The sequence below is a fragment of the Carassius gibelio genome, chromosome A15 (genome assembly GCF_023724105.1).
Source record: "Carassius gibelio isolate Cgi1373 ecotype wild population from Czech Republic chromosome A15, carGib1.2-hapl.c, whole genome shotgun sequence".
In the NCBI taxonomy this organism is placed as follows: Eukaryota; Metazoa; Chordata; class Actinopteri; order Cypriniformes; family Cyprinidae; genus Carassius; species Carassius gibelio.
The window spans coordinates 8,865,078-8,881,208 of record NC_068385.1 but is presented as its reverse complement, the minus strand read 5'-3'; the positions used below and the strand labels follow the sequence as shown (position 1 = coordinate 8,881,208).

General features: G+C 39.0%; 1 protein-coding gene across 1 annotated transcript in view; it reads left to right on the top strand.

Moving 5' to 3' along the window:
• Positions 1 to 4,023: 4,023 nt before the first annotated feature.
• The window catches only part of LOC128029407 (chloride channel protein 2-like), a 51,565-nt gene continuing 39,457 nt past the window's right edge, over positions 4,024 to 16,131 (top strand). The window contains exon 1 of the mRNA XM_052617186.1: positions 4,024 to 4,222. Within this exon, the coding sequence (XP_052473146.1) occupies positions 4,172 to 4,222 (51 nt within the window). The 5' untranslated portion in view covers positions 4,024 to 4,171. The remainder of the gene's footprint in view (positions 4,223 to 16,131) is intronic.

Sequence of the window (16,131 nt, the reverse complement as noted above, 5' to 3'; positions counted from 1 at the left end):
TTTTTTTTAGTTTATTTTATTTCAAGTAGTAAAGGTTTTTGGTTTTAGTTTGCTGTAATTATCCTGTTTTGAGAATGTGTTAAAAACTAACATTATTTTATATAAAGTTGTGAAGAAAAACGTAAAAAAATAAATAAAAAAAAGCTCATGATAATTTATGCCCAGATTGTTTCAGATGTCTGTATAATCTTTACTTGTGTTTAATTTTGAAGCGATCCAGATAAATCTGCGTCAGATTTTCCACTAGTTCATTCTGTCATACCTTCAGATTCTTCACAGAAATCTCCAGACCTTCTTTCTCTCTCCTCAGATATAATCATTAACCTGATTGTTTGTCATCTCTACTCCAGAAGGAACGCCACACACGTAGAGTACATGAAGATCCCTGAAGCAGACAGCGAACACAACACACACTGATCTTCACACACACTTGAGCTGAAATAATGCCAGCACACACAATGCAAAGACTTTATTTAATATGTTTACTTTACACTACAATGAACTAATAGAGAATTTGATAACGGCCATAATGTGCATTTCTGATCTCTAAAAAAATATATATATTTTCTAATGTTAAGCAAAAGATATGATAAGTCTCCTTGTGTATGTGTTTTCGCATTTTCATTATGTATTTCAGCTACATTTCTCATTTTTATTTAGTTTACTGAAACTTGATGTACTAGAATAACTAAAATTTAAATAAATACTATAAAAATCTATAATAATTATAACTATATAAAAGCTATATAAATAATAATCATAATCGAAATAATCAAAACACATAAAAAGTTTAACTAAATGTTTTATAAAATAATTTATTTTAAAATTAAAATAATTTATTAAAAATAAAATAATGAGAATAACCAAAATGAACAACATAATGTCTAAAAGTTTAACTAAAATTTTGTGAAAAAAAATAAAATTAAAAACGTAAACAATAAAATAAAATAGAATAATGGAAAAAAATAAATAAAATTAAAGTATTTTTTTTTATAATGGAAATAACCAAAACACACAACTAAAGGACTACAACTTTAAGTAAAATGTAAGTAAAATAATTTGTTTTAAAATTACACTAAATAATTGATTAAAAATAACCAAAACACACAAACAAATTACTAAAACTAAAAACTAAAATTTAAATAAAGTAATTTATATAAAATATAAAATAATATAAAAATAAAATAATTAGGAAAAATACATACATGCACATTGTATTAGTATCTCGTTGTGCTTTTATGATTTAAAGCCCACAGTGATGGACGCTGATACTGAATATCACCAGAAGATGGAGACATCTATGCCTCTTAATTATTTAAAATATCTTGCAAATGCTTTATTATATTTTAGAATATTTTAGTACTATTTCAAATGTCAAAACTTCAGTTCTTTCTAAATAAATATTTTTACTATGACAAAAATTGCTGACATTAGTCTGAGCAATGTTAGTAAGTCATGAAGTGTTTAGCCTATTCACCCAGATCCAGAACAAAGCATGCTATTCATTTACTTTCACCTCTTTAAACTTTTAATAAGCTGATAAAGTGTGAAGTTACAGAAGTTTAAGGCTTTACTGAGAAACATCACGGTGAGGTTGATGTTCTTAACGTTCATTAACGCGTTTTAAATGTTATTTCTTGTTTTAGAACGTTCAGAAAACATTCAAAAGGAACGTTCTCATAATGTTTGCGAAATGATACAATGGAATGTATCATCAAAAGAAAAGAAAAAAAGGATGGCAACATAAAAAAAAATTCTTAACTTAATGGGAATATTACTATTTAAAAGCGTCCATGTTTGTGAGAAGCAAATAAAGGTTTCGCGGTCATAAGCGTGTGTTCACTGATTGTTTATACGCATGCGCTGTAATATTTTTGTGCTTTTGTATATTTAAAGTTACCCAGGCGCTTTTTTGAGGTGAATGTTTGATCTTCAACAGATCCGCTCGAGCTTCAGCTTCTTTCATCTTATCAATAAATAAAAGAGTCTTTAAAGTCTGATTGATCATCTCTGGATAAAAGCATCTGCTTCCACGCGTAGTTAAAACAACTGCTGCATTATTTCTGTCTGCTGTTTACAATTACACATCCGAGATAGGCAATACTAGAGCAAAATAGGGTCTATATTAGGGTAAATTCGGGTAAATTGAGTCAATTCTGAAAATAAAATGGCTGTGCATAAAATATTTACAAGTAATCACATTGGACATATTTTGCATAAGATGCAAAATCGTTCTATATAACAGTATTGTAATTCAAAACCGTACCTAGACCGTTTTTTTAGGCATCTTTATGGTATGTTATTATTTTATTTTTAACATGTGTCGAAATACATTAGTGACATTGATGCTATTGAAACAATATCAGTACATGCAAAAAAAAAAATAGTGACTAGATAGATAGATAGATAGATAGATAGATAGTAGTGTATGAATTAAGCTTGTTTAATTATTAAATTACTATTTAGTTGTTAAATTTCAATCACGTTGTATTTTAACTCAAAATATATTTCAAATATTTTACAAATTTTTCTTTACATCCTAAAAGAGTTCTATATTTTTTTTAGAAAAAAAGAATACATTTTACTGACCACAAACTTTTGAAATCTAGTGTTTATTGTTAGAAAAGTCTTTAAATAAATGCTTTAAATAAATGCTCTTCTTTTTAACTTTTCATTCATCCAAGAATCCTGAAAGAGTATCACAGTTTAGCAGCACAACTCTGATAATAAATCATAATATTAGAATGATTTCTGAAGATCATGTGATTCAAGATTCAAGATTTTTATTCGTCACATACAAAATTATATATAGCATATATAACCATCAGTGAAATGTGAGTCGGGTCCACTCCATGGACAGTGCAATTATTAAAGAAAACAACACGGATGAAAATATACATAAATATAGCTACGTAAGAATGAAATAAAAGTAAACAATACAAATATAAGAATAAAATTTAAAAAAGATGTATATTGTAGAATTAAATATAGAACGCAAAATAATGCATTTGATCTGAATCAACGGAGTCGCGAACAGGCTCCGAAGTGCCGATCTGAATCAACCGAGTCGAGAACAGGCTCCGAAGTCCCGATCTAAATCAACCGAGTCGCGAACAGGCTCCGAAGTCCCGATCTAAATCAACCGAGTCGCGAACAGGCTCCGAAGTGCCGATCTGAATCAACCGAGTCGCGAACAGGCTCCGAAGTGCCGATCTGAATCAACCGAGTCGCGAACAGGCTCCGAAGTGCCGATCTGAATCAACCGAGTCGCGAACAGGCTCCGAAGTGCCGATCTGAATCAACCGAGTCGCGAACAGGCTCCGAAGTCCCGATCTAAATCAACCGAGTCGCGAACAGGCTCCGAAGTGCAGATTTGAAACTTCGACCAAAGAATGTAAAAAAAATAAATGCATTTTAATATAGTAAAAATAATTAAGAATGGTCTTTCTCAACAGCCTAACTTTTAACGAGCAATGCACCATAAGATCACCTTTAAACTATAAAAAAAACCCACTATATTTCAGCCTATATTAATAACCTCTATGTAAGGAAACATTGAATACTGTACTTACCAAATTCATTCAACACGTTATTAAATCATAATTCGTTTTTAAACACTGACAGGAACTTTCAGGTTGCGTTTATAAAACAACTCTATGAAAGACTCAGATCACGTATCTAAAAATAAATCGCTATAGCAAAAGAGAAATAATAAGAGGAGTGAAGTTTCCTACCGTTCTGCTGTGTTTGGTCCTCACGCGCGTTTACAGCGCTAAATTAATCATCTGTGCTAATTATTATACATTTACTTCATTGTCAGCTTCAGGTACTTCATTTATTATTGTTCAATGAAGCCTAGTTCAATGTTCAGAGCGTGTCTGTGCTGCAGTCTATGCAGGGCGCTCGGAATGTTTGTAGACACGCGCTGCGTGAGCGCGCAGTGGGTGGAGCTTCCGTCTGTAAGCCCCGCCCCGCGCTCTACAAACACAAACTTCTTTCACAGTTCAGAAGTCAGTCGCGCAGTGAGCCGTTTACGCAAGAGCCGCGCGGACGCGTTTGACGCGCACCTCGCCGCGTTTCCACGCTCGCGTCTACGCGTTTGAGAGGGAGAGCGTGTGTGTTTCCCGAGCTCTCCTCCCTGAGTGTGTGTGTGTGTGTGTGAGCTGCAGTCATGGCTGTGGACGGAACGGAGCAGCGCGCGCTGCAGTATGAGCAGACTTTGGTAAGTTGTGTTTGTTTCTCTGGAGTTCTCTGTTTATCTCTATTTAGACTCTGATCGTGTGGCTCACAATCCTCGGCTCTGTGGAGCTGTCAGTCGTGTTTGTTGATGCTGTCTCTGACTGTTGTTTGAAGGATCTCTGTCTGTTTTTAGTTCATGTCAAAGTTGAGTAATAATTATGATTCATAAATCACGATGAGCTGGAATCAGAGACAGTCGCACTCTTTCTATTTTTTTGGTCATCCAACACAATATTTCTAATATTAACTAATACTAGTTAATATTAGTTAATATTTCTAATACTAACAGAAGTGTGTGAGTGTGCGTGTGTATACAAAGTAATGTAAATTATGTTCAAATGGATAATATTTCACAATTTTACAGTTTTTACTGGATTTGTAATATACAATAATTTTCTAAAATAAAAGGAATTAGCTATTCAAAACTTAGATAGATATCAACATTTTAACAGACAAATTTAAGTTTTAACATTTTATAACATTTTTATTTAAATAAACGTCTGGAATTCCAGACGTTTATTTAAATAAAAAAATATATATAGTATAAGGTGCCAGCAGTGATTTAAAAAGTAGTTTTTTTTTTATTTATTTAATTTTAGTATTTGTTATTTTACTTATTTTTACAATACAACCTGTTTTATTGTCTCCAAAGTGTGTGTATATAGACATATATTTATACTATATTTACATGCACACACATTACATTAATTATTATGCAATAAATACATAATACAATTTCTACAAATTATATGTAATTTTTTTGCATGATTGTATATATATATATATATATATATATATATATATATATATATATATTATTTTTTTTTTTTCATGCATGCAGAAATACATATAATTTGTAGAAATTGTATTATGTATTTATTGCACAAACTATATATATATAAATATTATTGATTCATTATTTAATTTCTATTTTACATATTCACACACATATATATATATATATATATATATATATATATATATATATATATATATATATATATATATATTAGTTGCCCAAAGGAAATGCATGACATTTATGTGTTTTAAATATAAAAATCTAGCATGTGTCTATGTAAATAGCTCAGTCTTTAAGTAAACGTGTGTACCATTGTCCATAAATGTCTTTATCATTATTTCAAAAGAAAGATAAAGTTTCTGTATCAGTAGTTATGCAATCAAGAGCTCTGCTGAACCGATACAATCTCTCACACACACACACACACATGCACACACTCACTCGCACAAACAGAGAGACACACACACACACACACACACACAGAGAGAGAGAGAGAGAGAGAGAGACACACATTCACTCACACAAACAGAGAGACACACACACACACACACACTCACACACACTCACTCAGTCTCTCTCTCTCTCTCTCACACACACACACACACACAAACAGACACACACACACAAACAACGCGCACATATATACATACACACACACACACTCATTCACTCACACGGTTGTTTTAGTGTAAAGTGTGTTCATCCCATAGGTGTAATGGTTTTTATTCTGTAGAAACTGTATATTCTATGGCCCTTCACCAACCCTACACCTAACCCTAACCCTCACAGGAAACTTTGTGTATTTTTACTTTCTCAAAAAAACTCTTTCTGTATGATTTATAAGTGTTTTGAAAAATGGGGACATGGGTTATGTCCTCATAAGTCACCCTCTCCTTGTAATACCTGTGTCATACCCATGTCACACACACACACACACACACACACACACACACTCACTCACTCAGTCTCTCTCTCTCACACACACACACACACACACTGAGAGAGAGAGAGAGAGACACACACACACACACACTGAGAGAGAGAGAGAGAGACACACACACACACACACTGAGAGAGAGAGAGAGAGACACACACACACACACACATTCAAACACTCACTCAGTCTCTCTCACACACACACACACATTCACACACTCACTCAGTCTCTCTCTCTCTCTCTCTCACACACACACTCAAACACACACACATGCACACACACACACACACACACACACACACTGAGAGAAAGAGACACTCAAACACACACACACACACACACACTGAGAGAGAGAGACACTCAAACTCACACACACACACTGAGAGAGAGACACACACAAACACACACACACACACTGAGAGAGACACACACACAAACACACACACACAGGCCTTTGTTGTTGAGCTCACGTGAAAGAGAGAGTGACGGTGTCATTGTGACTCAACAGAGAACTGAAACACTCATCACTTCCCAAATACGTCTCTGATTTAGTCGCTTTATGTTTTTAAGAATTGATCCTCAATCTAATGTAAAAATGAAAGTCTGATCTTCCTGTAGGGGGCGGGGCTTAATCCGAGCCGAGCCTATTTCTAATCTGACTTTCCGTCTCTCGTTCATCTCTTCTCGTATCTCAATATTTTTTTTTACTGAGTGAATAAATGTAGCTCACTGTTGGCCTTGAGACAGAAGTGCATTGTGGGTACTGAAAGACAGGATTAAGCGAGAACAGGAACTTTAGTTTGACATCACTTCCTGTTCGCGTTTGAGTCTTTCTCTCTGTTCTAGGACCGATGTCTTGTTTCCTTTCTGGCACTGAAATTAAAGTTGTGCCATAGTTTTGCTTCATCAATTAATAACAGTTCATAATAAAGTGTGAGTCGGACGTCACTGAAACGCTCATAAATCAGGTCAGATCTACTGATGCTGATAGGGTTAGCTATTATTATCATAAAGTTTTGATGTCTAGGTGAAATTGGATCAATAAATGCATGTGTGTTTCCATTTGTTCATAGAAGCTGATAAGATAACGCTTACAACGTGTCATTATGCAGTTATTGATTAGTTTTGCTCTTGATCTTTTCATCTGAGGTGCTTTTGTGATGTGAAAAGGAATCTTGAGGTTCAACATAATAGTTTTTGACTGACAGCTGTCAATCAACCATCATTACATCACCTTAAAAAAAAGAATATTTAAACTTGTTGTCCGTCGTTTTATAAAAAAGCTTGCACTTTGGAGTACACTGAAAAACATATTTTTCAGTTTATAACATTTTTTTTTATGATAGTATATAGAATTTTTACAAAAACAAAAAAAAATGGAACGGTTAAAATTAAAATAAAAAACAGAAAGAACCTTCAATGTTAATAATACAGAATAAAGCTACACACATACAAAAAAAAAAAAAAAAATAAATAATGATAATTTTAAAAAGTGCAAAAGAATAACTAAACATTCTGGATATTTTTTACTTAATTTAATTTTTTACATTTTTTTACTTATTTTTTATTTAATTTATAAAAGCTTGCAGCTTACGCTGGGACAAAGTTTGTGAAGAAACAATTTTCACTCAGATTTCTAGTACATAACACAAATAATGACTAATTCCTTTCATGTTTAATTACTTTTCATGAATTAAACAAAATAGAAAGACTGAAATTCATATTTTTCTGTAAAAGATACTCCAATAATCTTTGTTTTATTTACAAATTAAAAAATATATATTTTTCTACGTATTAAAGACTAGCAACTGATTTTTGAAGTATAATTATAGAACTTAAAAAAAAAAAATCAGAAATAAATATTTTGGATCCAACTCTGTGCTGTGCAACTCAGAAATAATAAAATAAGTCAGTATATAAATGTAAAAAAAAATAAAAATAAATTGTTGTTTTGGTGTTTATCAAACAACACCAAATACTGAAAGATATTTTATTAATAAATATCTGATATAAATACAAATATCTATTTAAGTTACACACACCAAATATTAAAAATATACATATTTATTTTGAAAAGAACAAAACAATAAAATCACTTGTTTACACTTTTACGTTAACATTTAAATTTTGGACTAAAACATAAAATAATATTTAAATAAATATTTAATTGTTTATGTTTTTACTTTTTTTTAATTGATTGAAAAAATTTGTATGCATGAATAAAAAAAGCATTAAGTTCGTTATAGAATATTAAAATAATATTTTAAAGACAATTAAGCCCATTTATTCTCATTACCATAATTAATTTAGAAGTTTTTCCTTTGATATTAGTTTTTTTTTCATTTATTTCCATTGCAAAAAAAAAAAAATAGTAATACTGCAACTTTAAGTTTAAATTTGTTCAAATTGTTTACATCATTCATCACACACACACACGTATGCACACACACATACACACACTCTCAAACTCACAGACACACACACACACACACACATGTTTGTTTTTGTGTAAAGTGTGTTCATCCCATAGGTGTAATGGTTTTTATTCTGTAGAAACTGTATATTCTATGTCCCTTCACCAACCCTACACCTAACCCTAACCCTCACAGGAAACTTTGTGCATTTTTACTTTCTCAAAAAAACTCATTCTGTATGATTTATAAGTGTTTAGAAAAATGGGGACATGGGTTATGTCCTCATAAGTCACCCTCTCCTTGTAATACCTGTGTCATACCCATGTCATTATACACACACACACACACACACACACACACACATACACACACACACACCTGCAAACAGCCTCGGGCAGTAATTTCTCTCTTTTTTTCTGTGGGTGTTTCTCAATTTCCTGCAGTAACAGAGTTGAGAATAGCCTCTTCTCTGTGTGTGTGTGTGTGTGTGTGTGTGTGTGTGTGTGAACCGGGTAAAAACAGCTTTCTTCTGGACCACATCCAGAGCCGCTCCATAAATCTTTAGATGCTTCTATTGGACCAATGGACTGATGTTTCTCTCTCTCTCTTTCACTCTCTCTCTCACTCTCTCTCTCTCTCTCTCTCTCTCTCTCTCTCTCTCTCTCTCTCTCTTTCACTCTCTCTCTTTCTTGCTGGTGTCTGGGAGTGAAAGATACACTCTTGTTCATTCATTCGCTCGTCTCTCATGGGAAGTGTAATGAGTAGACGGATCTCACACACACACACACACACACACACACTCTGTTCACTCAGGTGTGAGATTTAATGAGGATGTTGTTCACTGAACTTGAGTAAAAGCTGAAATACGACGTGTCCCACGAGGTACACACACAGTAAACTACGTCTCGATGAAAACGTGTGAATCTTTAGAGGCAGAGATAAAAATAAACTCCTGTGTTACTCACTAACTTTATGAAGCATTGTTGATTGTCAGTTCACAGATTTAGGCGTTTACGTTTAACTAACCAGATCTTATTGTAATATTGATAGTTGAACTATATTGTAACTCTTTGTAATAAATGAGTCAGATGCTGAATCTCAGCTTTGCTTCAGCTTTTTATTAAAACTAATCTCTGGACCTTCAGGAAGATTTTCCAGTGGACATAAGAGACAAAAGTCGAAGTTTCGTGTGGATCCTCGCTGTATTTATTGTAAATATCTCTATCGCTGTATGTGGAGATGTCAAATGTAACCAAAGGTTTTCCACAACAGAAACAGTGTCTGTGTTTGGAGGAAACACGGGTTTGCATCCCAACATCAAACCCTGATCTCTTCATCTGTCTTCAGCTCACACAGTTCATGTGAGAAACCTTTAAACGTTTGTCCTGTGTAGCAACTAATGTCTTATTACAAACATTTAGAGCCTAAATCTTTTTATAAATATTATGCCAAATAAATGATATGTTTGCAGTCAGAACATAAAAACCTATGAAGGTGTTCCTTACATGACAACATTAAATTGGTGCAACTAATAAACCAAGTCAAAATATGATTATTTTTAGTATAACAAAGTCTAAATATATTTAGAATTTAACAATTCTTTTTATTCAGTTTTTTGTTACAAAACGTAAACTATTAAAACAGTTATTGTATGTTTGTTTCTGTGTTTGTGTGTGTGTGTGTGTTATCATTTATATAATAAAAATTTAATATTTGTAGCATTTATCTCTAATGTTTTCTGGTACAAAAAAAAAGACATATGCAATATGTGTCCATTGCAATTATCTTTTTATTCATTTTAATATGCAAAAAAAAAAATGTAGTGTGAAAGCAATTATTATATGTTGTATATGTAGTCTATTTTAATTTATTGTTGCAGAAAAAAGCTAATAATGCATGTTTATTGAAATTTAAAAAAAAAAAAAATTTAACATGCCAAAAGATAGATTTATTCTAAACTCAATTAATAAAACTATTTTTTAATTATTTTTTATTTTAGTTTATATTTCAAAGTGAAATTAATTAATAATTTATTTATTTTGCTAAAAAAACCTGACAAAACAATGCATGTTCATTGTAATTAATTATAATTGTGATTCATTTTAATCATTTCAATATGCAAAAGATACATTTATTCTAAATTCAATGAGTAAAACTATATATATATATATATATATATGTGTGTGTGTGTGTGTGTGTGTGTGATTTATATAATATTTTTTTAATTATATTTAGTATTTAAACCCCTTTTTTAATATTTTATTTATCTACAATAAAGATATAACATGCCGTTTGTCATTGCAATTAACATTAACGTGTAAAAATATACATTTAATCTAAATTCATTAAATAATGTGTGTGTGTGTGTGTGTGTGTAATTTAACAAAGTGAAATTTACTTTGCTGCAAAAAAAAGCCATAACATCTTGTGCATGTTCACTGTCAATCACAATTGTAATAATTTTTATGCATGTTTTATTATCTCTGCTTGTTTATGCAACACAGTGTGACAAAGACAGCAGAGTAGTGCACGGCTAAAAGATGCATTGTTTTCTAAACAGTCATGGCTCTGAAAAATGTAGTTAGTTTAGTATCGTCATTACTTGTAGCTACTCCCTTATTAGCTGTTCCAAAAGTACAGCTGGTTGTTCACACACACACACACACACACACACACACACACACACACACACACTCACCTGTGTACATGAAAACACTCACCTACACCACAACACCTGAGTTCTGAGAAGAAGGAGGCGTGGGTTGAGTGGAAGTCTGCATTCCTCCACAATCCGCTGTGAGACACACAAATACAGTTAATACTCGCACACAGAAGTCTTTAGAAAGAACAGATTTTATCAGTGCTATGGATTTGCATGGATCTGATGTCAAGAGTTTCTGTTAGAAAAGAAACTAAAAAGCGTTCTTACAGCAAGACAAAATCCGTACTTAAATAAAACACTTTTCAGAGTTTCAGGTTTTTCTCTGTGTTGTTGCTGTTGTGTGTGTGTGTGTGTGAGTGTGAGTGTGTGTGTATGTATGTGTGTGTGTGTGTGTGTGTGTGTGTGTGTGAGTGTGAGTGTGTGTGTGAGTGTGTGTGTGTGTGTGTGTGTGTGTGTCTTTCTGACATCTGTCTGTCTCTCTTTCTCTCGTCTCTTCAGTACAGTCTGTTCTTCTCAGTCCAGGCAGCTGATTGGCTCATAGCGCTCGTAAATCTGCCTAGCAACGTTTATTAGCTCATAAATTATATTAGTGCTTCTGTAACATTTTTCTGATGTACATGCATTTATTCGCTTTTTTTTAAAAGTTTAAGTTTTGATTGACATATTTCTGAAAAATTACAATGTCTTTGAATGATTTGCATCTTTTTTGTCCATATTTTTAAAATTAACTTAAACTTTAAAGTTTATTACATATGCATAATATGTAACCATACATAATTAAGTGTTTAATTTTACCATACTTTTTTCCCGCCCAAACTAACTTTCGTTTTTTAAATTTAAGCTTGAATTTTTACTTACAAAAAATATGCATAATAATTGCATTGCATGTAACGTCTCGGTTACGTACGTAACCCTCGTTCCCTGATGGAGGGAACGGAGACGTTATGTCGACCGACAAATGGGGTCTCACTTGGGAGGCCAATCATCTCTGATTTTAAGAGAAAACGCCAATGAAATTGGCAAGTGGATTAACACACCTGAGCCACTCCCCGTGCCAGCGGGTATAAATAGGGCGACAGGTGCATCCACTCATTAGGTTTTACGCTGAGGAGCCGAGAACGTGTCCCGGCAACAGCGAATGGTTCAAGGTTGTGGCATGGGGACATAACGTCTCCGTTCCCTCCATCAGGGAACGAGGGTTACGTACGTAACCGAGACGTTCCCTATCTGTCGGTCACTACGAGTTATGTCGACCGACAAATGGGGTCCTATGGAAAACGCCATAACCTGAACCTTGTCACAACCCTGAGGCGCTGCAATTGTTGACAAGCCTTGGCGTGCCACAAAAGCTACGCTTAAGGTCGTAACCTTCCCAAAGCCCCAGCGCAAATTCACTGACCTTGGTACCGAAGGGGCCAAAGGGTGAGTACATCGCTGCTGGAGAAGGCCATGCTGCTGTTCCGCCCACATAAAGTAAATGGAAGGGATTTCAACCTTCAGTGAAAGATTGCTTCAAATCTTCCCTATTTGTTCTTTCAGCTGGCAAGACAATGGGGAAGCGAGCCTTTAGGAAGGGTCGCTACGGAGACCACATCCTACCCGTAGGGAGGTGACATGTGGATATACTGATATGGACTGACCCAGGGGGCAGTACTACATATGGAAGGGGTCTCTGAGGCAGGTCCTACCTTGGAGTAGGGATGGGACGGCTGCCAGAAGAGACCGACAGAGCGATCTGTCAAGGGAAGACACGGGTTTGCCAAGAGGGAAACCTTACCGTGGAAGAATACACATATGGGATTACCCGCAGGGAACCCAGCCATATGGACACCTAGCCCAGTACGGGGGCTGACCGGCTCCGGGCATGCTAACGCCAGTACTGGGCCTGGCGACAGACTGCTCCGCCAAGTCTGACGCCGAGGGTGCTGGAGGATGCTCGACCAGGGTACGCCAACCGGGGAACTCTACTGGGAGAAGAAGGCGCTCACATCCCCGTGTTAGGGGGAATGGCGCAGCAAGCGAGACACCCAGCCAGCCCTTCCCGCCAATTACCTGTTACCCAACACACGGGAGGAAACTGGCTCTACACGGAGGTTGTAAAACCTCGCAAAGGTGTTAGGTGTCGCCCAGCCCGCAGCTCGACAAACGTCTGCCAGAGAGGCGCCGTGCGCCAACGCATAGGAGGAGGCCACACTCCGTGTGGAGTGGGCCCTCACCCCCAGGGGGCACGGCTCGCCTTGGGAATGGTAAGCCAAGGCGATGGCGTCCACTATCCAGTGGGCCAACCTCTGCTTAGAGACAGCCTTCCCCTTCTGCTGACCTCCAAAGCAGACCAGGAGCTGCTCAGAGCTTCTGAAGCTCTGGGTGCGGTCCACGTATATGCGGAGCGCTCTTACGGGACACAGCAACGACAAGGCTGGATCTGCCTCCTCCAGGGGCAGCGCTTGCAGGTTCACCACCTGGTCTCGGAAGGGAGTGGTGGGAACCTTGGGCACGTATCCAGGCCGGGGTCTCAGGACAACGTGAGAGTAGGCCGGCCCGAACACAAGGCACTCTTCACTTACCGAAAATGCTTGGAGGTCCCCGACCCTCTTGATGGAAGTGAGCGCGATCAGGAGCGCTGTCTTGAGAGACAGGAACTTCAGCTCAACCGAATCCAGCGGCTCAAAGGGACCCCTCTGAAGTCCCGCCAGGACAATAGAGAGGTCCCAGGAGGGAATCAGGGGTGTCCTAGGAGGATGTAACCTTCTGGCACCCCTCAGGAACCTAACGATCAGGTCATGCCTCCCCAGGGACCGGCCGTCCACTGCATCGTGATGTGCTGCGATGGCAGCCACATACACCTTCAGGGTGGAGGGTGACAGCCCACGCTCCAGCCTACCTTGCAGGAAAGAAAGCACGACTCTGACCGGGCATCTCCGGGGGTCTTCTCGGTGAGAAGAACACCAATTCGTGAACAGACTCCACTTCAGAGCATAGGCCTGCCTCGTAGAGGGGGCTCTAGCCTGAGTGATAGTGTCTACCACTGCTGGGGGCAGATCACTTAGGTCTGCCGCGTCCCGTCTAGAAGCCACACGTGGAGGTTCCAGAGATCTGGACGCGGGTGCCAAATGGTGCCAAGCCCCTGAGAGAGAAGGTCTCTCCTCAGGGGGATGCGCCAGGGAGGGGCTGTCACGAGGAGCATGAGTTCCGAAAACCAGGTCCGGGTGGGCCAGTAAGGCGCAACCAACAGGACCTGTTCCTCGTCCTCCCTGACCTTGCACAGTGTCTGTGCGAGCAGGCTCACTGGGGGAAACGCATACTTGCGTAAAGCCCGAGGCCAGCTGTGTGCCAGTGCATCTGTGCCCAGGGGGGCCTGGGACAGGGAATAGTACAGCTGGCAGTGGGAGGACTCGTGGGAAGCAAACAGGTCTACCTGGGCTTCCCCGAATCGACTCCAAATCAGCTGGACCGTCTGGGGATGGAGTCGCCATTCCCCGGGGAAAGTGAGCTGTCGTGAGAGCGCGTCGGCTGCACGATTGAGCTCCCCCGGGATGTGGACAGCGCGCAGCGACTTGAGCCACGTCTGACTCCAGAGGAGGAGATGACGGGCGAGTTGAGACATGCGGCGTGATCGTAACCCGCCTTGTCGGTTGATGTACGAAACAGCCGCAGTGTTGTCCGTGCGGACCAACACGTGCTTGTCCAGCACTAGCGGACGAAACCGTCGCAAAGCTAGATGCACTGCCAGCAACTCCAGGCAGTTGATGTGCCAAAGCAGTCGAGGTCCTGTCCAGGACCCTGAGGCTGCCTGCCCGTTGCATGTCGCGCCCCAGCCCGAGTTGGAGGCATCTGTTGTGACAACAACGTGCCGGGACACTTGTTCCAAGGGCACACCGGCCCGTAGAAAGGCAAGGTCCGACCAAGGACTGAATAGGCGGCGACACATCAGTGTGATGGTGACACGATGTGTACCGCGGCGCCATGCCCATCTCGGGACTCGGGAGTGTAACCAGTGCTGAAGTGGTCTCATATGAAGCAATCCGAGCGGCGTGACTGCGGCTGCGGATGCCATATGCCCCAGGAGCCTCTGAAAGTGTTTCAGTGGTACCACTGTCCTGCCTCTGAAGGAACTCAGGCAGTTCAGCACTGAGTGGGCACGTTCGCTGGTGAGACGTGCCGTCATACTCACCGAGTCTAACTCCATACCGAGATAAGAGATTCTCTGCACAGGGGAGAGCTTGCTCTTCTCTCGGTTGACCTGAAGCCCCAACTGACTGAGGTGCCGAAGCACGAAGTCCCTGTGATCGCACAACTCTTCTCGGGACCGGGCCATAATGAGCCAGTCGTCGAGATAGTTGAGGATCCTGATGCCCACTTCCCAAAGTGGGGCAAGGGCGCCCTCCGCAACCTTCGTGAAGACACGGGGGGACAGGGAGAGCCCGAAGGGGAGGACCTTGTACTGCCATGCCTGACCCTCGAAAGCAAAGCGCAGGGACGGTCTGTGACGAGGGAGGATAGAGACATGAAAGTACGCGTCTTTCAGGTCGATCGCTGCAAACCAGTCCTGGGGCTGGACGCATTTGATAATGCGTTTCTGCGTCAACATCCTGAACGGGAGCTTGTGTAGGGCCCGATTCAAGACTCGCAGATCCAGGATAGGTCGAAGGCCACCGCTCTTCTTGGGCACGATGAAGTAAGGGCTGTAAAACCCCGTCCTCATCTCGGCTGGAGGGACCGGCTCGATTGCATCCTTCGCCAGGAGGACAGCAATCTCCTCGCGCAAGACAGGGGCGTCCTGGACTGCCACCGAAGTCTCGAGCACGCCATTGAACTTGGGGGGTCGCCGGGCGAATTGAATCGCATAGCCGAGTCGAACCGTCCGGATGAGCCAGCGTGACGGGTTGGGCAGCGCAAGCCACGCTCCCAGATACCGTACAAGTGGCACCAAAGGGACAGTCGACATACCCGCAGTGGTGCAGCGATGGGGAGTCGTGCCGCAAGGCCCAGAAGGCACAGCGTCCTGGGTCATCGCAACCACACTCCTCGTGTTCCCGGAGGAACTGGCCAGAGACGCGTGGAGAGGCGTTGCGTCTCCGAA